At 41.8% G+C, this 21,861-nt stretch overlaps 1 protein-coding gene across 1 annotated transcript; it reads right to left on the reverse strand.

Moving 5' to 3' along the window:
* Nucleotides 1–32: 32 nt before the first annotated feature.
* Nucleotides 33–18,386, reverse strand: mfsd2b (MFSD2 lysolipid transporter B, sphingolipid). The gene is made up of 15 exons (XM_063496482.1): nucleotides 18,232–18,386; nucleotides 17,393–17,742; nucleotides 13,666–13,791; nucleotides 13,444–13,568; nucleotides 9,331–9,454; nucleotides 6,896–6,974; nucleotides 6,587–6,768; nucleotides 5,217–5,307; nucleotides 3,660–3,781; nucleotides 3,076–3,159; nucleotides 2,181–2,264; nucleotides 1,916–2,025; nucleotides 873–1,016; nucleotides 465–641; nucleotides 33–348 (listed from the first exon to the last, which is right to left on the reverse strand). Exons 2-15 carry the CDS (start codon nucleotides 17,723–17,725, stop codon nucleotides 300–302), a joined length of 1,830 nt encoding a protein of 609 aa, XP_063352552.1. The 5' UTR covers nucleotides 17,726–17,742; nucleotides 18,232–18,386; the 3' UTR covers nucleotides 33–299.
* Nucleotides 18,387–21,861: the final 3,475 nt, after the last annotated feature.

Raw genomic sequence — 21,861 nt, forward strand, 5'->3', positions numbered from 1 at the left:
TCTACAACATTTATTCATCTCATATCATCAAACCTTTTGGAATCATATATTATAAATAAATAACAGTGTTGTAGAGCTAAACACAGCAAATAACTCTATACATTCATTTATATAAATTAAGTAATCTCATATATATATATATATATATATATCCAGTATGACTGTACAGTACATGTGAAAATGAAACAAAAATGTTTACATTAAATCTATTTAGCAGTGTAATGTACACTAATGAGCAACTTCCCAGACGCATTACTGGAATCCGTGGCTTTGCGTCTTCACTCCATTCGACGTTTAGGTCACACGTTACTCGGATCTTCCACTGTTCTGGAGCCGATGCTTTGTTTCCTATGTGAGAGACACAGAGACACTGGTTTCAAATACAGCGTTTGAGTCCAGTCAATTTTCTCCTATACACTTAAAACGTCAGTATAGAGGTCAAAGGTTACAGGTTTCTTTCTCACCTTAGCTCCTCCAGGCAGACTTTATTCCTAAGCCGTACATCTTCAGTAATGGGATATAGGAGCAGGATCATTAAGCCTGTGACGATGAAGGCCACTGGGGCGGCGCCGATCAGCAGCTTCAGGGTGTACACCACAGGGGGAGGCTGCTTGCAGGCGCCTGTGTCGTACCCTGCAAACCTACAAGCAATGACGGAGAGGCTCTGTTAAAATGCGTGAGAGGAAATGGGTATCAGGCCAGATTGTGCAGCCCTGCAAATGAGTAAACTCGACACCTTTCGTGTGTTGAATTATGCATTGCACCAGGGGTTAATGCATTTCGGTGAGGTATCATGACATGCTAAGTGCAGACGTAGAACATCGCGCAGCGCTTGAGTTAATCATGCATGTGTAACAGTAATGCAGACTTACTCCAGGCAGAGGGTGGACACTCCCAGGGAGATCCCAGAGGCGAATTTGGTGAAGAAGACATAGAAGGAGTAAAAGATGGCTTCGTGGCCTTTACAGTAGGGGTTGGCCAACCTGAAGTCATCCACCACATCTGGCAGCATCGACCTGGATTGACGCACAAAAACAGGCGTGCAGAGCTGAATGAGCATGTGTCGTTTGTCATAAAAGTTCAACATCACAGTGAGCCATGGTAAAACTTTAAGTTGATGCGCGCCGAGACCTCCCTCATGCTCTTACTTAGGTTATCTCACACATGCAGTCAGGATGCCAGCGCGTAGCGATGTGAGGTCAGAGCTCTGATATACCGGTGGGCCAAAATTACAGAGCTAATAACACGATTAGATGATGAGCAGCGGGCGGGACAGGATAAACAATCAGCCCCTTCCAAAATAAACAGGCCCCCCTCAGGAGGCTGTAATTTAGGTTTTTAAAGGGAGGGGAAAAGAGATGAGTGAGGAGCGGCGAGGGCCTTAGAAACGACTGGAAAACAGATGTAGCGATACCTCTGGCGTTGCCGGGGCTCTGTGATGGTATGGAAGATTTATAGTAGACGGGTCCTGTAATTCTTAAAAATGACATCATTTCATGACCGTGGCATGACCTTGGTGAGCGCTCAGGGCCCTCTGACAGAATGGCTTGACTAATGACATTTTGCATCAAATCAAAGGGGATTAAAATGAACAGCAGAGCGTACATATAGCAGGGTTGAATTTAGGTAAACAATATCAGCGGCTTAGGGGATTTCAGTTTTATTTAATCCTTTATAACAGAGGGCGGGGCGGGGGGCAACCAAACTTATATTAGTTAGCAGATGGCAGGGACGCTCACGGGACCATTCACTACAGGGCTTTTAAAACCTAAGAACTAAGAACCAGCAGGCAACACTGAGTCTGGGGGGGGGGACCACAGGGATAAACTGTGCGCTGGTGTCTGTTGATTTAGCACAAATATTTACACCTAATTTATGTTGACGAGCGTGTTTCCTCTGAACTGTTGAGTCTCACCATGGCAGGAGGAGCGATGCAGCCACAGTGAGTCCAGAGGAGACGGCCACAACGTAAGCCACTATGACGTTAGGGATGAACACCAACATCAGTGTGAAGGGCAGGATCCACTGGAGAGACAAACACACATCCATAAAAAACAAACTTTCTTAAAACTGTTTCTTTGGTTAAGACAAACACTTTAAAAGCTCATCCACAAGAAGGCACAAACAAAAAGTCTGATGGTCAAAGCTGAATGTTACAAAAATAAAACCAATTTACTCACAGTGATGCCACAAAAAGCTGCCGTCTTCTTCCCAAATCTCTGCAGAAACCACTGCCACAGTGGAATGCTTATTACTGCGGATACCTGAGCAGACGTGTGCAAAAGGTTAACGTGACTTAGTCTGTAAGTTCATTTAGAACTTACAAAAGAAACAATAGTATTAGGAAAGATGGTCAACATTTAAAATAACATGACAAACAGTGCTAATACTGGACAAAATAATAATCCTTTACACCAAGTAACGCGAACACTTCAATCCGGCTTTGGAAATGTAAATGACACAGATTTGCACAGATTTTGGATTTTCAACAGTGTTTTCACACATTTTACAGCTTTTCCTCCTGATGGTCATTCATACTACACCAAAGTAGGTAATAGATATAAAATTCAATTAGGGTTCTGCTGAGGTTTCTTCCTGTTAAAAGGGAGTTTTTTCTTCCCACTGTCGCCAAGTGCTTGCCCATATGGGTATTGTTTGATTGTTTGTTGTTTTCTCTGTATGATTGTCGGTTCTTTACCTACAATTAAAAACTCCTTGAGGCAGCTGCTGTTGTGATTTTGAGCTACGTAAATAAAACTGAATTAAATTGAATTAAATTGTAATTTTACATGTTTATTTTTTACAAATTATGCCTGTTGTGCTGACAGATTTCTTTCATTTACTACAGCAGCATTTCTTCATCATGTACAAGAACGTACTGTTCTTTGCTCTCTTTTTTCTATAATAAGATATCTCAGGGATTAAATTTGAAGTTAAACTTCTTCACATTGATTATGTGGCACATGATGTGAAATGAAGTCGAGATCCCCACATTACATTGTAGTTAAAATGCACAAGGTGTTACATTTGGTTACGTTAATGTTGCAGATCTTCAGTGCTAAAAGCTGTACTCACCAAGATGGTCAGTACAATATTCTGGAAATGATCCCTCAGGTCGGCTGCATAAGTGCAGAAGAGGACAAAGTTGCTCTGGATCAGCTGCAAAAACCAGAGATGAAACATTCAGATATTCAGTCTTGTCTATTCAGCACTGTAGCTGTGCACGCTTGCTATGCTGAGCGCCAGATAAAGTGACTGGAGAAGCTGCTGACAGTGTTTTTGCAGGGATTTATTCCCGCTCTGGGGCTTTCGCAGAAGACAGCTGATAACTCCTCTGAGATGAGAGGATATATGAAATACAGAGAACCAGATCTGATGCAAAATTCAACAAGTTTGCAATCATTTAAACAGCGTTAAAGTGAGGTTGAAAAGTGAGCATCTGCGCACATGTGATAAACAAAAAGCAAGAACACACTGCTGGTATCACTCCCAATAGCCCTGAGACTCACAACATGCTTAAAAACTATGAGCTTTCAGTAAGTGCTCTTCTACTCTGATCAAATCATCATCGAGCGCCAGCAGTTCTCCCACGCTGTAAGGTCTCCATTTACTGTAAGGCCGAGTGTCATGACTGAGAAGTGCTCTGCCAATAAATTTACCTGAATGGCAACGGTGATGAAGAGGAATGCAGCGGTCAGAGTGAGGTATGGCCCGTGCCTCATAACCATGACGAAGGCCTGCTGGAAAGAGACCTGCTTCTCGGTCTTCGGGGCGTATGGATCTGAAACAGTTACACAAGGAATTAGAATAAGCAGTATATCAAATAACACCCAGCAAGGGAAAGCTGATAGATTTGCTCACTGGAACTACTGGAACTGCCCCTGCATTGCAGTGGACTGTGCTTGTCTCAGGTAGAGGTGTCATTTATAGTAAAGAGCAGAGAATGAGAGCTAATGTGATCACATCTATCTATGAGACGTAGCCCAGTATCTATGTTATTACATATTCAAGTAACTCTAAGTATTGTCTTACCAATTTCTAGACAGGTTTATATTAAATTTTGCCTGTATATGTTCTTTTTTTAAAATTTTATTATACTGGTATCATGCAACAATAGTCCAGTTATGAAGTATGTTGGGTAGAAGACTAATTTGGTCTCAGCGAAACTGGTTTAATCCTGAAACAGTTCCTTAGGGGCCTCTCTGAATAACAGTTTTAGGACAAGTTTAATTGATTTTTTATATAAATATTACAAGAGTAAAAATAGGTACTAAATTATTCTGCTGACTGTTGCCCAGTCCTGCACATTGATTTAAATGTAATCCAATCCATGTCCATTCCTCTGTATAGAACCTGCTAAACTTTCAGATGTTTGTGATTTTCTTCACTTAAACTGCTGACTTCAGGTCTTTCCACAACATTTCTGTCGGCTCAAGGTCCAAACTCTACTCAAGCTGTTTCAAAGCAATAACCTTCCTTGGCAGAAATGCCTGCTTGCTTAAGGCTATTATTTTGCTTTATGAATCACTTGGATTTTGGTTCAGATGTCCAGACGTTTTCTATGATGCCGTTCCGGTGAAGAACATTACTATAACCCTATTTTTCAGAGATGGGGTCGACTCTTATGGTTGGAATGCAGTGTTTTCTTTTCTCTTAACATAAAGCTTCTCATTTAAAACCAAACTGTTCTATCTTGGTCATGCCTGTCTGCAAAACATTGTTCAAGCAGCCTGTCCACGTGACCGTTGGCAAGCTTCACAATGGCAAGAGGGTTCTTTTTGTAGGGCAGTGGCTTTTTCCTTATAGCCCTGCTAAGCACCCACTGTTGATCACCGTTCTCCTGATGGAGAGTTGATGACAAGTTAACCTGGTGTCCTGTAAGACCTTCCAAACTGTGAGCGATTTTGTCCATTTTTGACACAGTCTTTGAACATGTTTACGTAACCTTTTCTTGAAACCTTTTCCATGAAGTGAATGTCAACTATTAGAACTGATTAACCTTTTTTTTGGTCAATTTCCATTGTTATACCTCTCTGACCTGTCTTCCACATGTGATGTTGTAATGTATGTATGGTCGGAAGGGTAAGATGGCGCTGGCAAAGGTCGGCAGCGTTAACCCAACAAATTTCCCACGCGTGGGACTAATAAAGGTTATCTTATCTTATCTTAATTTCAATACTCATTAACACATAATCACACAAAAATTAAGTCCTCACCGTCTCTCTCTTTGACACCCAGGAACATCACCACAGTGCAGATGACGAATACTCCTCCAATAACGCCGGCAGCTATAGTGTACACCAGCTTCTGCAGAGAGAAAGAAACGTACAGTCATGTCTCGATCTAGCTATCTCGTTTCATGGAGGCGACACAACACAGTCTATTTTGAGACTTTCTGCAATCTTTAATTCATAGTGCCCTAAAAAATTAAACTCTTTCTTTTTAACATGCTATAGATCAATTTTTGGAAACAAACGACACAGTATGTGCCAGTTTTTAGCCTACACGGCTTTTTATTTTCTTCAATTCTTTGTCATTCTATCACTCACCAGTGCATGATTTATTGACGTGACGTCTGTGGGGAGCCAAACTATCCGTGCACATCTTGCTTTCCAAATACTAGCAGGAATAGGAAGAAACCTCAAGTAGATCCGTATCCCAAAATACAGACATTTAAAGCTGTAAACCAACAGGAACTGCTCTGCCTTAAACAACCTCTGTTTGTTTGCTATTTTTCCATGCGGCTCAGCCCAGCAGTTCATTATTATTTATGCACATCAAACACTCCCTGTTTCTGAGGGCAGACGGAGTTTGCCCAGACGGTGTGCCACCCTCACCAGCAACCACGGAGGAATTTAGTGGGTGGCTGCAGAGGGTTTGGGCTGCCCTGATAGGGTTCACCCAAAATCCATTGAAAAAGAACCATTTGAAGCCCAAATAGCTGCGGTGCAACCCAAAATCCAACACTGGACAGATTGGACTCTGGCTTGTTTCATCTTCACAAAAAAAAAGTCTCATGATGGATGCTCAGTTTATTCACAGTTCTGCAAACTGAAATGCGGACATGAATGTGTCCCTTTCCCCTTTTTTTACAACTTTAACCTAAGCTGCAAATAAGACACTAATATATTGAGCACATTGTATCTAAGATGGCTTCAAATGTTCTGGGTGAGGCATAAACAAGCCCAATGACTGGCAGACTGTGGAGACCCCTTCAGTGCAATGCGGCAAGATGTGGAGTGTGATGCCAGGGAAAGAACCCCCTTTGTGGTGGTGAGCGGGAAACTGGCTCAGGGTGCGAGGATCAGATATCAAACAGTGGTGTTTCCTTTCACTCCCACGAGGTAAACATAAGAGTAAAAACGTAAAAGTAAAAGAACTTGTAGACAGTAAGTATGGAGCCAATCGTGAACAATCCTCCTTTTCATTCATCACTGCTTTTTTTAGCCTCTAATATTCTCTATAACTGCCTTGAGCACACACACACACACCACAGCCCCGAGGTAAACTAGAAGTTATTTTCAAACCAACTCTTTGGCCTACTTTTAGCACACCTGGCTTCCTGGCTTGGCACGGTGATACTTACAGCATATGACAGGTACTCCTTGGAGTGCACCATGCTCTTCACGATCTCTGCCCCGCTGCTGTTGCCAAGGTAACCAGCCGACATGTTGTTGGTAGGGCAGTGCTTCAGAGTGTGAGCGCTGGCCACAATCTGTCCCTGGATGGCAGCACCCACAAGTGTCCCCAGGACCTCCATTGTCATTCCTGCCATCAAATGAGCAAAGATCCAACTCTTGGTTGCAGCACTTCAAACGCTATGCAAATGAAAAGCTAGAGCAAAGATTAATTCAGCACTGCAGGCATTAAGAACTTTGTGCATATTAAAACTTACGGTAGGCAGTGGCTGAGTCTCTTTCCTTCTGGTCCGTGCTCAGGAACATTGTGAGAGCAGAATAAGGCACATGGAAACACTAAAGAGGAGCAGAAAGACGTGGACAGAAATAAATGCAAGTCCTGCATAGCAGATAGGCAAACAGTTGCACAAGTCTCCTGAGGAAGGGAAAAGATAATGAACGTATTTTATTTTATTTTTAGCATTGCTAGCGGCTTATTTCTAGAAGATAGAAGGTTGTAATACTTTGGTCCAGAACAAAATGTGTCTCCACTGCTACTGAATCAGTTACAATCGAATTTTGTGCACCGATCGTGGTCCCCAGAAGATGAATAATAACAACAGTAGTTTCCTACCCTCAGGCACCAACATGAAGTGGACATTTTTTCATAGTTTGTGTCAAAATCTAATAGATAGATAGCCATAAAATGAAGCAAGCATGTTAATAGTCCCTACAAGATAAATATAATAGAATAGAATAATCCTTTAATTGTCCCACAAGGGGAAATTTGGTAAATATCTATAAATATCTCTCTCTTAACTTTTCCAAGTACCTAAATCTAAAAAGATTGCCTTCATCCTTAAAAATGTTTGCACATTACCATGCTGATATTAGCATTTAAACGAAGAACAATTTACAGGGGCTGAAGAAGTAAACCACTTAAGTGCCATAAAGCTTCCTCAAATGGTCACTTAAGCTGGCTCAAAAAGTCCCTTAAGCTGCCTATGTTAAAATGGCCAACATTACAGCAGAAATAAATATTGTGGTCTGGTACAAGAAATTATTTATGTGTAAAGCTTATTTCCTATTCCTCTAATATATTTTACTTCTTATTACTTCTTATTACTTCTTATTATTTAGGTGAGATTTAAGTGAGTCAGTGTAGCTGCTAACTGTATGCTAGCCTTCACCTCAGCTAACTGAGGTTGTTAGCTGAGATCCTCTTGTTCTCTTTTGGAGCGATTTTCTTAAATTATTTTATTTGGTGCAATTATCTAACAAATAATATGGTGTGACCAAGAAAACAACCCAATTCTGGTGAGTAAAACGCTAGTATTTTTGTGTTTGGCTAACCAGGCTTGTTGCCATTAGCTGATCGTTTAGCATGCCACAGTCTGGCTCCAAAACAAAAACAAGCAAACAAAAGAAAATCAAGACTGTTGCAGCCGAAATGCTAAATTCAAAGCTTTAAAACAATGGGTGATGTCTCAGTGGCTATGTCGATCATTTTTTGACAGTCCATGTATACAAAAGAAGAATGTAACTCAAAGCCCTACTGTGCTAAAGTCCAGTCAAACTGTTAAAAACAAAATCTGGCTCATAACCGGGAACACCCTTAATGCCTTTTATCTATATATTCCAGAGAGAATGCTGAAGAAAAATATACACGGTATATAAATATCAACAGCAATTTCTGCAGTTTCCATGCTGGCCAACCTCAGATCTGTTTTCTCCTTCCTCACCACCTCTCCCAGAGAAAAGGCGAGCAAACCAAGTCCTGCTTCACTTTGTAATTTACACAAGGGCTCAGTCAGCACTGTGGCCAAATGAGTATGCATAGCCACAACGAAAATAAATGTGACTCTGTAAGGACTTTTTTTCAGTCATCGCTCCTGTACAGTATGTCATTTATGGGGCTTTTACTGGATGCGAACACATTTTGGGAATCAAACTTTCCTACGCAGAGGTGAATGAAAACTGATTAATTAGATGGAAAGCTATTATTAGTTGATTGCATAAACAAAGGAAACGTTGAATTCTAACCTCTGTTTACAGACTGTGACCGTCTGAATGATAACAGCTGCGCTTTCCCAGAAAACTTCACACAAACACACAGGCAGAGACAATGAAGGGCGGCTAAAAGTGGCAACCAGCATTTATCCGGCAAGAGGTTCCTGGCAGGACTGACCGTATACTTATCAAGTAGTTAGAATGACATGCCGTTACAGCTCACCACAGTGTGGCTGCAGTGGGCTACATGCTCTGCAGCACATACTATATGGGGTGCCCCAGAATCAGAACAGAAAGAGGAGGAGGAGGAATGGATTGGACCATCACAACAAAAGGGAACTTAAATAGCTACACTTCCCCATTTGAGGTGTGGTGTTTAAGCGCTCTGGGTTTTAATCTGCTGCTCATCTCACAAATCAAAGCAGAAATCCTACGAGGGGCTGTCAGAGCCTGCAGAGATGACTGTAATCATTTCCACTTTGAAACCTTGTTATTCCCAACGTTTTCTGCGTTTTGTCTATACGTTACATAATCTGTCATCTGCAGACTGTGAGCTGCATCAGTCAGAGCTTTTATCTCCCGTTTCAACTTGACATCTCTCTTGTACTGCATGCGCAGACCCTCGGAGTTATCTGAAGCATCGCACACACATAAATCTGAATTTCTTAAACGCACACAGTTCTGACAGAGCGTGCATACTCACGGTGATGAGGGTTTGGTAGAGGCAGTAGAAGCCAAGGTACCAGATGAACCTGCCGCCACTGAAAGGAGGAACGTACCACAGGTAGAAGTACGAGATCACCAGGAAAGGAGTGCAACCCACCATCCTGTAGAAAACGAATGACAGTATGTCAGATAAAACTAGACACACAGAAGCAAAAATATCAGATCGTTTCTGAAAAGGTTTCATTAAAAAAACACCACCTACTAAAAAAGGCGGCAAACTTGGATCTAAGTGAATTCAAATCCTCCATCGTCACCGCTTCAACCTGTCACAGTAAGTGTTACAGCAGCTGTGCTCTGTCATTTTCATAGTGCTGGTAATTTGAGGCCATATTTCTGTCAGATTACAGTCAGGTTAAGCTGAATGCTAAATGATAATGTTGTAAGCATGGCAGGAATCTGCCTTGGGAGGGGAATATTTCAAATCCTCATGAAAGATCCACATACACAAGCACACAAATATGCAGTCCACACTCGTGCAAACGCAGCATGAAGCAATTCTGTCGCGTTGTGCTCGTTTTTTGGGGTTATATCTAAAATGTTGTGGGCCATGTATAATACATAAGTAAACAACGGATATGTATCATTATGGTTAAAGCAAACAGCTGTGTGTTTCAAAATGAAGAGAAATGCCGACAGATGATGGATGATGGACAGCACGACTTGGCTGCAGACATCAGTATGTATCACCAACCCTGCTCCTCTAAACAGCAAATGGAGTTTATCCTGCAGTGCAGACCGGAATAGCTGTAGCACAGCCACATCTGCAGGTGGGGGGAAAAAACGGAACGATAGAATTTAGGTGACTGTCACAAAACCCACAGGGGCTCTGACCTCTGACCTGCTCTTCGCCAGGAAAGAGAAAATGGGAGAAAGAGGTAGAGAGAGGCTGATTGCAGTCATTTCTGGCATCATCCAGCTCGGCTACCTCACTCTCTTCCTGATTGTTTGCTGTAACAAAGGCGACTGACATCGCTGGTGCTGCAGTATTGACCGCTTGGTCATGGGAGCGATGAAAGGGCCCTGGGGCCGGTGAATGGGACAGTTAGAATGTTCCTGCAAGATGACTATGTCCGGGGAGAGGCAACAAAGGCACGCACACACACACAAGCACACACAAACACTAGCATACTCTCTCACACGTCATGCACGCATGACTACACACCTGTCACACCTGTCCTAATAATTTGCACAGCCTTAATTAAACCAGAGAAGATTGATAAGTAGCTTGCACTTACAATTCTCTCCTCAGTGACTTGTCGGGGACACTTGCGGCATGTTAATTAAAAGATGTGCGACTGGGCAAAGGGGATTTGGAAGAGGTTGTGTAGGTGAGATTACACTTTCTTTGCTGATTTTAGGCTTAGTCATGTTCATATATCCCAGTGGATATATAAGTACATTTACTCAAGTACTGTTGTTGTACTTTCCTTGTGCATTTTCTGTTTATGCCGTGTTATATTTCCACTGCCCTCATATATTAAGTATTTTACTTTTAAAATCACTACAGTTGTTGTGACTAGTAAAAATCACTGATTGCGGTGAAGGATTTTGCTTGCAGTAATCGCTCAGAGGTTGAGCGTGTAACACACTCAACCTTTAGCAGGCTTTCGAGGCGCAGGGGTGATCACAGTGGTCGCCTTTAGGGAGGCAACCTGTCTCCAAACAGTTGCAGTCTGGGTCAGATTGTCTGCAATCACTCTCAGACAGCTCAGTGAGGGTTTGCAAATAATCGCTGTTTAATTCATAAACTCAGATGGATCGTTAGCACACTGCAAACCATATGGGATCTAATCCCAAAATGATTGCATTTTATTGCCAAATTGACCCCATTCAATCACAAGCTGATAGCAGACTAACTCTGTCTCATTGTTGTTTGATCGCCGTCGTGATGCACCAAAGACGCTTTGAAGACGGCACAGAACTGCACCTCTCCTTCAAAGCACCCATTTCAAAGGCAACGAGATTACAAGTTAACCGCACATGGTTGCAATAATTTTGTTCATACTGCAGTATCTAACCACTGCTTCCCCTGGTGTGACTGTAGCATTAGCTTTACATGTGACAACTGTGACAGGTTCTCTGTAATGCAAGGAACCATAAAACTGTTCACCAGCTACACTTTCACGTATTTATCTCTTTTTTTTCATCAAAACCTACCATCTATATTTGTCACAGTGCTCACAAACCCAAGTGAGGGCAGTTTAGTTAGCCAACCTGCGATCTGGTGTCAAGGCTACTAGCGCTGAACCCAACAACGGATGTGAAATATCTTGGCAGCTTAGACAGCAAGGTTTTCTAAATGTGTCCCTGCGAGGACTTTGCTGACCGGTCTATACAGCGGTCAGCCTGATAGCTGTCACGGCTAATGAAACAAACACCACTGCAGTCAACAGAGGTTCAGCACTTGTTAAGATTAAAATAAGGGTTTGTAGTACTCAATATGTAGCATTTTGAGTTTTGCGGATGATACTTTTCAGCTCTCAGGTATGTAAAGCTGTAACTGTAGGACACTTACTAATAATTGAATATCCTTTTATTGTCTGTTATTTGCTACGTTTACATTAACTAAACAAATTCTAACTGTCACTTAACTCTCACTCTGTCAGATGGAGACAATCTGATAAATCTGCTTTCTCAGGCTTGCCACAGTGATGGTGGTTTGCTGCCTTCACAAATAATAAACACGGCAGTACCCAGGGGATGCGTTTTAGGCTAAAAGACTCCATCCTTAAGAACTGAAGGCACAGATACAAATCACTTAATGTCTGGTTGTGGATGTGTCAGCCAGAGGGAAGAGAAAAGCACTTCCTGCCGAATGGACATAGGGGACTTCCCAAAGAAGGCTTTGCACGCATCTCATCACAATTATGACCAAAAACACACATTAAAAACGCCCATAAACACTACAGGTTCACAGTGGACACACTCACATATGCGCACACGCGCACCTACAGCTTCCCAGGGGTAATCGAAGCTGATTTAACATCAGCATCTGTCTGCTACTGAATGTGGCTGGCTGGCCACACTTGACTTGGTCCCCCTCCAGCACTGTCAGCCAGTGTTTAATCTATGGTTTATAATGGAGGAGGCATTAGATTGCCTGCCTGTGTAATTACATCAAGTGTCATATCAGCGTGTTCAAAAGACATATACTCGAAAAACACATACACACACACGTTTAGCTGCTTATAGGATGATTTTTGAAACTGGTGATTAATGGAAACTGATGTGATAGCGTTGTATAATCCACACTTACAGAGTCGCAAAATTCAAATTGCACTCAAAGCCCCCTGAGATGCTGAGGTTGAGCTTGCAGATAAAGCAAAAAGAAATGGGACGTGGCTCATTACATAAATGTATTTAAGAGCACACCAGCGGTTGATTTATGAACAAATGCAGATGAGCGTCCCTGTTTTTTCTCCTTGTGTGGCGTTCAAACGTCAAAAAGAGCAGCCCATGTCCTTGAAGTGTAAAGACTGTATAGCTAATCAGAGGGAGTGTCTAAAACAACAAATTCAAGCATAACGGCTGTTTATCTAGCACAATCCTCAGGTGACAGACTCGAGTTGGAGAATAATTTTGAAAAACTGGAGCACACGGCTTGTTTTTGTTGTGGTTTTTGCATAAAAATTAGCATCATGTGGGGGCCATATTATGTCTGAGAGAGTGGGAGCAAACCTAAGTGAGTCCCAGGGTCTGTCAACAAATTACAGTCCTTTACATAAGACGCTGAAACCAAGAATTACATACCCTAGCTTTATAGTTTTGGTAAATAGTTCCATAAACAGTTTAGATTGAATCTTTACAGGAATCTGGAGTAAAGACAATCATTATAGATATTATGATGCAGTCTTATAACTTCCGCTTTATGCAGTGTATGCTTTTATTCCAGTTGGGGAAAACACATTTATGAATTCACTTAGTACTTGTGTGTTTTTTTGGAAGAATCCCCAGTGAATGTCTCTGCCAGTGGTATCAACTGGCATTTATTAGAATACACAGCCAGTTTTTAAAATTCCATCAAACTGGGAGCAAATTATCATTTCAGCTTTCCTGTATTAGTTTATGGAGAGAGAGGAGAGGGTCTCACCAGGGCATGAGTCTTCCAATCCTGGTCCATTTGCTTTTTGTAATGAAGAAACCGACCACAGGATCGGTCACAGCACCCCAGACTTTACCGATGAACAGCACCATGGAGGCCTGGAAGGCGTTAATCTGAGGAGCGCAACAGGGACACGCTGGAACTCACAGGCACACATTTCCATACCAACTCATTTTTATCATCTGTGAAAGTCGCTTCCAGTGCGCTTACCTGAGCAACGTCGAGCAGGTAGATTTGCAGGAAGAAGCCTGTGGCGCTGGCAGCCACTTCCTTGGGTGCGCCGCCGATGGCAAAACACAATTTGCTGCATAACGACAACTTCTGGCTCAGGTCGGTCTGGGCAAACAGATGTGAGAAGGGACAAAACACACCAGTATATTTAGATCACAGCAGTAAGTATATATTTATTGCACATACAAGACTAGAATAGTCATAAGCATATTTAAAAATGTTGAATGATGAAACTGTAAGTTCCTTCAGTCATAAACTCTTCCCAGACACACCAACACAAATGAAGGTGTGTCCCTCTCACATTATTTAAGTCATCAGAACAGGCTTGCAACACAAAGAGCTGTCCTTTCCAATTCTTGGTGCTCCAAAAATAACATTTCCTCTATATCTTCCCGTTGCAATGATGCAGTGACTCAGTGTAAAGAAACGTCACATATGACATGTGTTTGACTGTGAACTGCACTCCTTCAAATAACCCCACCCCAAACTGCATAATACGGTGATCACATCTCCCTTTATCTCTGCCTCTCTTTGCTCATTCATGACTGTGTGGGAATGTGACTGTGTGTAAATACATTTTCAAAAAAAGGATCAGAAGAAGACCCCCTGCCAGCTGTTAGCACTGCGGTCTATGTGTGCAGACACAGAGCCCACAGAGGAGCCGAAGAAACCCACCGAGTCTCCGTTTCCTTCCCCGTGCTCTGCTAAAACCATCAGGCATGTGACTCTGCGCATTTGTGTTTAGCAAGGGCGAGCTTTCATCTTCAGACGCGAATACGACGAGACACCGCAGTCTAGGGAGCCCAATATTTACAACTGGCTGTGAACACATATCGACCTTTTTTCCCCTTTCCTCCTTCTGGACTGCACAACCTTTAGTGTCAGACGCACAAACAGCAGAGTCAACACACATCTAGTGGCCAGGCTGGTCCACAGCTACTCCCCTCAGAGCTGCATGAAAGACATAAATCACCAAAGTGGCCTCAACCCGTACTGACACACTGTTATTATCCGCCTCACATTTTCTCTTCCCCCCATCAAAATATGGAAGGGGTTGGAGAACGACAATTACCAGGAGGGAGGTGTGTAATTATTCAATCTCAAGACAAGCGGGTCAGAGGTAAGTAAAGGCTGCGCGGCGGTTCCGGCTTCAAAACTCTCTCTTCTTCTGCTCTCACTACAATTACCCCTAATTGGAGAGGGGAAAAAAAATCAAAGTCTTTGGTGTCTGGAGAATGCTGTTTAACTGATGATGTGCAGAAAATACTCTCTCTCTGTCTCAAAACACTTTTTCTTTCCCTCCAAAATCTTACACTCCATCTTTCATTACTGACTTCTTATCATCAAAGACGATAAACAGGATATCCCTGCTACTGTTCGCTGGATGCCCAAACGTAAAAAACCACATGCACACAATTCAGCATAGACACACACAAATGAACTGCATATATACAGAAACACTGTCTGAGGAGGGGGAAAACACAAAGAAAAAAACATTTAAAAACGCAGTACTTGGAGAGTTCACACAGTGAGCAAAGGGGCAAGGACAGACTAATCTCTAAAGTTAATGAAACTGAGGGAAAATGATTTAGGACCGAGAATAATTAAAGAAGCGAGGGAGGGAAAAACTGAGCTTTGCTATCAAAGAAAAAATGCACACACTCAGTGTTTGCAATGCTTATGTGAAGCTGGTAAAAATGGATCCATGTTGAGTCGCTGAAAGGGTTTTGGACATTTTGGTGCATCAGGTTTACGCCACAGAATCCAGTTATCTGTGTCAACAAGAGCAGCTTTTTGCCCTCCATTCAGCTTATGGATTATAAGCATGAAAGTAAAGTGATGGCAGCAGGCCATTATAAATGTCCACAGTGGGCTTAGTGACATGGCTCAAGGCCCTTGGATTTTATCCAAAATCGAAACATGAACTAGTGCGCAGAAGTGATTTATTCTTTGTCCTGACAATACTGCATATGAATAGATATCATCGCAATGTGACGAGCGCTTTTGTGATGGATTGGAAAGTTCTTGGTGTATAATTTCCCATGCTACTACTGAGTGTGCATCTATCATGTCATCTGAGTTTCAAATAGTTTCAAAGAGAAAATGTGTTTCACGTGCAGCATTCCTTTTGTAGTCCTCATCTTTCAGAGAGAATGGAATGCAAGAGTCTACGCTGTAAAACACCTTTAATCCTTCCTTTGTTTTAAAGGTAGTTCAACTTGAAATGTATAGATTAATAGATTCAAGAGACGATGGAAAGTTGGCGCTTGATGTTGTTGTTAAGTGTGTTTAGTTGAGGACGGTTACAGAGCTGATGTTTTCATATGCTGCACTTTTCAGTCACATCTGAAACATCATGTTAGGATCCAGCGCTAGGAGCGCACTAGCTTCACGTGAAGGCAACTAATTCATCAGTTCTGTTTCTATCGCACATAATTTGCATTTATTGATTTGAACTTTTCAGATAGTGTAATAACTTCCCCGTCTTTTTTGTCCATTTTCTTTAAAATTTAATTTTAAAGAAAATGTGCAAAAAAGCAGTTCATCCAACTACTGTAACAGAAAATCAGACTATAACTCTTGTATACTTGTACTTATTGAGCTTAACAGCTTTTGTAGCATTTTAGCTAGTCCAGTAAATGTACATTTGATTTATTTAATTTCAATTCTTTGTCTAAGATGAGTTTGTTTAAATCCCATGTATAACACTAAAAAGTGAATCGTGTTTTATGTTCACATCACTGTTCTGCTGCCTGAAGAGTAATCCACTTCACAACCATTTGATTGAAGCAAACGTGTAAAATTTCAACTGTCAAGTCAAATTCAATGAAACAAAATGCATCGCATATTTGATAGTTTGGCAGAGATGAAATAGTTGCAGAACTGGTTCAATTGCCTTTCCCCGAACACCCTGAGCTAATGTAACGAAACAAAGAATAGATGACTAACTATTATGGTATTGCATTGAGATGACACCACGAACTGTAGTATCTGTCTTTACGAAGGAACAATACTCCATGTAAGGAATTGGTTGTCTGTCTTTCATTCCCTTGCCTGTGGGTCATGTTCTTGTGAGGACTTATAATCTTCTCATGATTGAACTGGTTTACAAGTGCAAGCACATTCCCATGCACACAAAAAACGCTTTGCATATCTCACACCAACTCATCACACACATTGTGCAGTGTCTATAAAGTTAAATGAAACAACAACAAAAAATTACACATAAGGCAACGAATTTTCTAATCACAGCAAATTTGCCCTCTAGTCACTGTTTATTCCTATAATAGCTGTGATAATGACTGCCTCTTTCACTGCAAGTCACCACTGATATCAGACAAAAGAAGCTAATCATCAAGCTGATCTTGCCGTCATCAGTGGAAACACTCTTTCTCACATGACAAATAATCAGCTTCCGGACAGTGAATGTGTTATCTGAGGGATTATAGGTCACAGGAAAACAATGGAGGTGATTAATTCCAAACAGATAAGCAAATAAACAGATCTGACTATTTCCCAACTCTATCCAATCAAGTTATTCAGACTCATTCTGAGCCTTAAAGACACCAACTGAGATTGAAAGTCTCAGCAAGCCTTAATTGTCCAAACAAAGGTTACAGCTATGAGAGTTAAAATTAACACACACACGCAAGAGTGCACAACAGAAAAAAATCACCAACAAACAAATGATAAGAGAAGATCTTACCTGCTGAGAGGTTTTGGGAAACAAAGGTTCATTGGGCTTTCCTTCAGAGCCTTGCACGCCCCTCTCTCCCTTGGCCATGGCTGAGAGACTGTGTGTGAGGCGACAGCCGTACCTCTGTGTGTGTGACGGGGTGCTGTTGTTGAAGTGAGTGTGGCTGTGACTCCTTGTGTGAGCGAGGGCGCGAGGAGCCTGCTGCCAGTGAGTGGTGTGTGTCAGAGGCTGAAACTGGATGTGGCTCTGACTTCGGGTGTGTGTGTGGTGAGTGACAGCTCCAGAGGCAGGGAGCTCCTCCTGCTCCTCTGCTCTAACAACCCTGCTGCTTTCTGCAGCCATTCACATGCTGTGGTGCTCTGGAATGAGGCCAAGAGGAAAGACCAAAGTCAGACAGGTTGAGTCACACACACATTTTTTTAAAGGCACTTTCTCTGTCAGCACAAGGGCAGAAGAAACAGTTCATGTGCTTGCACACAGACAAATGCAAGGGCAGGAGAGTTCACTAAATAATACCACTCTCTTTCCCTCTCACACACACGCACCTATGCACACAAACAAACGAACACACTCCCTGTCTTGAGATCAAAATAAAACTAGAATATAATTCATGGCACCACCGTGATCTGCAGCGTTTGACATGTTCGCACAGCTGGCTTTGAGAAACGGCACAAACGGGAGCGCAAATGCGACGATGTCCCGTGCAGGAGGAGTAGCCTCCTGTGTAGTCTGCCCTCACGTTACTATTACTGTAAGTGCATCCATCAACAACCAGTCTGCATACCTACATGAACACCAGAGCCCATTAAAATAATAATAATAGAAGCATTAACCAGATATCAACTCACCCCGTGATGATGGGAAATAGCCGGTGCCGCTCAGTTAGCAGGTTAGTTTTGAGCTGTCAGTGAGGTGATCTGCAAGTCACTCAGTCAGTCTGTCGGGCAGGAGAGGAGACTGCGGAGGATGGAGACGGGGTGCGCGTCTCCACTCCTGCGTTCAGTACGGTGACGCGCTGCGCCCTACAGCGGCCGCACCGGTGTTTCACATAAACTGGGAGATAGTGGCATCATTTTATAATCAAGCCACTATCTCTCACTATCGTCTCCTTTAAGCTCAGGTCAAAATCACCAACCTTTGAATTCCTATATTATCTATATTTATCACTTATGTATAAAATAAAATATTTTTATCAGTCTTTGCTTGGCTCCTGTGTTATTGTCTGTTAGTTATCTGACGGTCTATCACATATAGGAATCTTTATCAGTGCATTATCGGTGCTTCACACTGAGTGTTCCAGTCATTGCAATCCACGTGAATCCCATTCATGGGAACTGGCAGTTGCTACAAGTGGAATGTATGCAATGCAGTTTGGTTTCATATCTTTTTGCATTAGTGTGCTTCTTTGGAAGAGGGAGCCGGAAACGGAACTCGTAAAAATGCGCTCAAGAATTTAGCTGCATATTTCTTACAATGCATTATTATCATCATCAACGTCTTCACTATTATATAGTTAATGTGCGGATTTAGTCCCCGGGAAGCACCAAAATCCAGACCTAAAGACCTACAGATCTATAGTGGCAGCAAATCCTTAAAAGAAATGATGCCATTCAAACTAAGCATTTTTTAATCGTTGCGTTTTTTGATTATGATACACAAAGAAGCCGGACGAAAATGTCAAATTCAGATGATTTGCATGAGATTTGCGCAATCTTATCAGAGAGGCAAACAGTGAAATGTAATGTTAAAAATGCACTTCCTCTAGAGATGGTAGGACAGATTATTTTGTGTGTGTGATGAAAAAAATATTCCTCAAACACGTGTTTTGACTGTCACATCTATTTTATTCACAGCCTATAGCACATTTAAACAACAAAAGTTGACCCAAAGTGCTTCATAGGTGTGTTTTTTGCAGAAAGCAAACATGACAGTGATTAAACAGTGATTGGTCATTAAAATCTGCTCAGAATGTGTAAATTGATGCTGAGTCATCTCATAAGTCATGACACATGGCTCTTACCTACATAAGCTGCCTTTGTAGTTTTAAAGTATCGGTATCAGTATTAGTATTGGCGATACTGGCCCTGTATTTACTTGATATCGGATTGATACCAACATTTGCAACTGTAGATGTCTCCAAAGTGTCCCCTAGACTTCAGTATTAAAATGCACAACTATACAGCAGAAATAAACATGTTTACAGCCTTATACAAAAAACAGTTTTGTCCTCCATGACTGATTTCTGACTACATAATAACTGTAATGAGTATGAAATCTTAAACTGGGTGTTTTCTTGGTTGCCATTTTGGTGTTTGGTCCAACTGAGATACTGAGGGATGGTGCTGAAGCTCATGCTCATATGTGAGCAACTTGCAAATCACAAAGTAAAGCATATGTTGCTTTTTAAATCCGATAACAAGATAAATGTAGAGAAAAGCTCATGGTTTTATTAGACTTTTAAGCAGGTGGGCCTCTTTTTGAAACCCGACCAACTGCCCTCTGCTGGTCATAATAGCAGGTTAAAGCAGAGGTGTCAAACTCCAGGTCTCGAGGGCCGGTGTCCTGCAGGTTTTAGATCTCACCCTGGGTCAACACACCTGAATCAAATGATTAGTTCATTACCAGGCCTCTGGAGACATGTTGAGGAGGTCATTTAGCAATTTGAATTTGCTGTATTGGATTTAAAACATCTAAAACCTGCAGGACTCCGGCCCTCAAGGCCTGGAGTTCGACACCTGTGGGTTAAAGGTACTTCTGCATTAAGTTTTACATGACAAACTTGACAAACAAAACTTTGTACTGTTAGCAGATGAAAACTGGATCAACAAAAAAGACTAATGGATTATGTCACCCTCACCATTTCCATTTTTCTTATACAGTTTATGCAGTGGGTTACGCTGTGCAATCTTCAAAATAAACGTTTTTCCTTTTACCATTAGCAGCAACCTTATGAACCTTCATACACAGGCTATTTACCAATATTGTCTTGTTTTAAACATGCGGTTGATGAACTTATTATAAATAACTCACTGATAATAATCCTGTGTTACACAATTTGGAACAGACAATGGTCAAACAACAATTTTACTCCTCTGTTGGGAATGCCTTAGATTTGACCTTGACATTAGAAACATATTTTGATATTCCTATCCCAGAGACAAGAGAAAGACCCCAAAACCAGAAGTATTTATGAAAATGATTTGCTGTTTGTATCAAGTGTTAGTCAACATTGTTCACCCAGAATGTAAAATAACATGAATATAATAAAAAAAAATGTCACCAGCTGCATAGTGCAAAATATTTTTAACAGTGTCTTTTCACCTTCGCTGCCTTTTAAGAGTTTGATTTTTTTCAACTTCATACTTCCTGTCTGTAATCCTGGCTTTCACTGTAGTTTCTTTCCCACAATTAGTTATACAAGTTGAGCAGGAAACTGCACGACAGAGTAAACTGAATTCAAGTTTGTGGTTGAGTTTAACCACAGTTTGTGTTAAACCTGTTTCTTTTAGACAGTGAGCTAGCTGAGAGGCTGCACTGAGGCACAGTAGAAGGTAAAAAGAACTGCAAATCATGTAAAATAACTCTAGTAGAGTCCAAGGATAAAAAATATGGAGCTGGAATTTTGCATAATATATTCACTTTAAGATGGACCCCGAAAAAGAAAGGAGGCCTTTTTGTATGGTTTGGGGAATTAGACAAACTCTGGAAAGGCCCTTTTCACTCTTTGATTTCACTCTTTAGTTTTCCAACTAAGCATAAGCAGCTGTTTTGGTCCCAGATGCTTACTCTCAGCGATAATCCTCTCCTTCAAGCATGACAACAAACATGTCATGTAGACCTCAGCTACCTGAACCAAGACCTCTCCATAAATTCCAAGCACGCAAACCCCCTCTATGAAAACCACATTACCGACAACGGCACAGGCACCGCGGCAGCAAAGTCGGGCTTATGACCTGCATTAGAATGGGTATGTTTCCGATAATGCGTGAAGAGGAATGTACGAAATGAAACGGTCTGCCGCTGCTCGAGTAAAGAGGGTCATTCTGAGAGGAAATGTGGGGAGTTGAAGGGAAAGTAATTCCCTGCATGCTTTGCCTTATTAAATATGCAGCACAAAGGAAATATGGTCTGTTTTAACTCTCTAGCCCACAACCAAGCGATGCACCCATCCTGCAGCTTCAGGTATAAAATCCTAAACATACAGTCAGATCAGCTTAGAGACATTTCTGCTGCCGGATTTCTTCGTGTGACCTTGACCATCCAGAGGATGTGAGCTCCTCTTCCTCAACTCCCCCCAACCCCTCCTCACCCGCCTTTAAATATTGAAGATGGATAATGGTGTTGGGCTTCATCATGAGGCCAGTGCTGAGAGCTTGGCTACGGCACACACAGACACACACACGTAAAACCAAACACATCACATACAAAGAAACACAAGGTTCAATACTCAAGAAAGAACCGTCTGAATGCGATGTTTG

This window comes from Pelmatolapia mariae, linkage group LG15 (assembly GCF_036321145.2).
Source record: "Pelmatolapia mariae isolate MD_Pm_ZW linkage group LG15, Pm_UMD_F_2, whole genome shotgun sequence".
Classification (NCBI taxonomy): Eukaryota; Metazoa; Chordata; class Actinopteri; order Cichliformes; family Cichlidae; genus Pelmatolapia; species Pelmatolapia mariae.

Excerpts from the sequence above, each read along its gene's own strand:
- mfsd2b (XM_063496482.1), bottom strand. The coding sequence starts at position 17,725 with ATGGCTGCAGAAAGCAGCAGGGTTGTTAGAGCAGAGGAGCAGGAGGAG. Across the intron at positions 13,569-13,665 it reads ACCTGCTCGACGTTGCTCAG|ATTAACGCCTTCCAGGCCTC; the intron begins GTAAGCGCACTG and ends TGCGCTCCTCAG. Across the intron at positions 2,265-3,075 it reads ATATTGTACTGACCATCTTG|GTATCCGCAGTAATAAGCAT; the intron begins GTGAGTACAGCT and ends ACGTCTGCTCAG.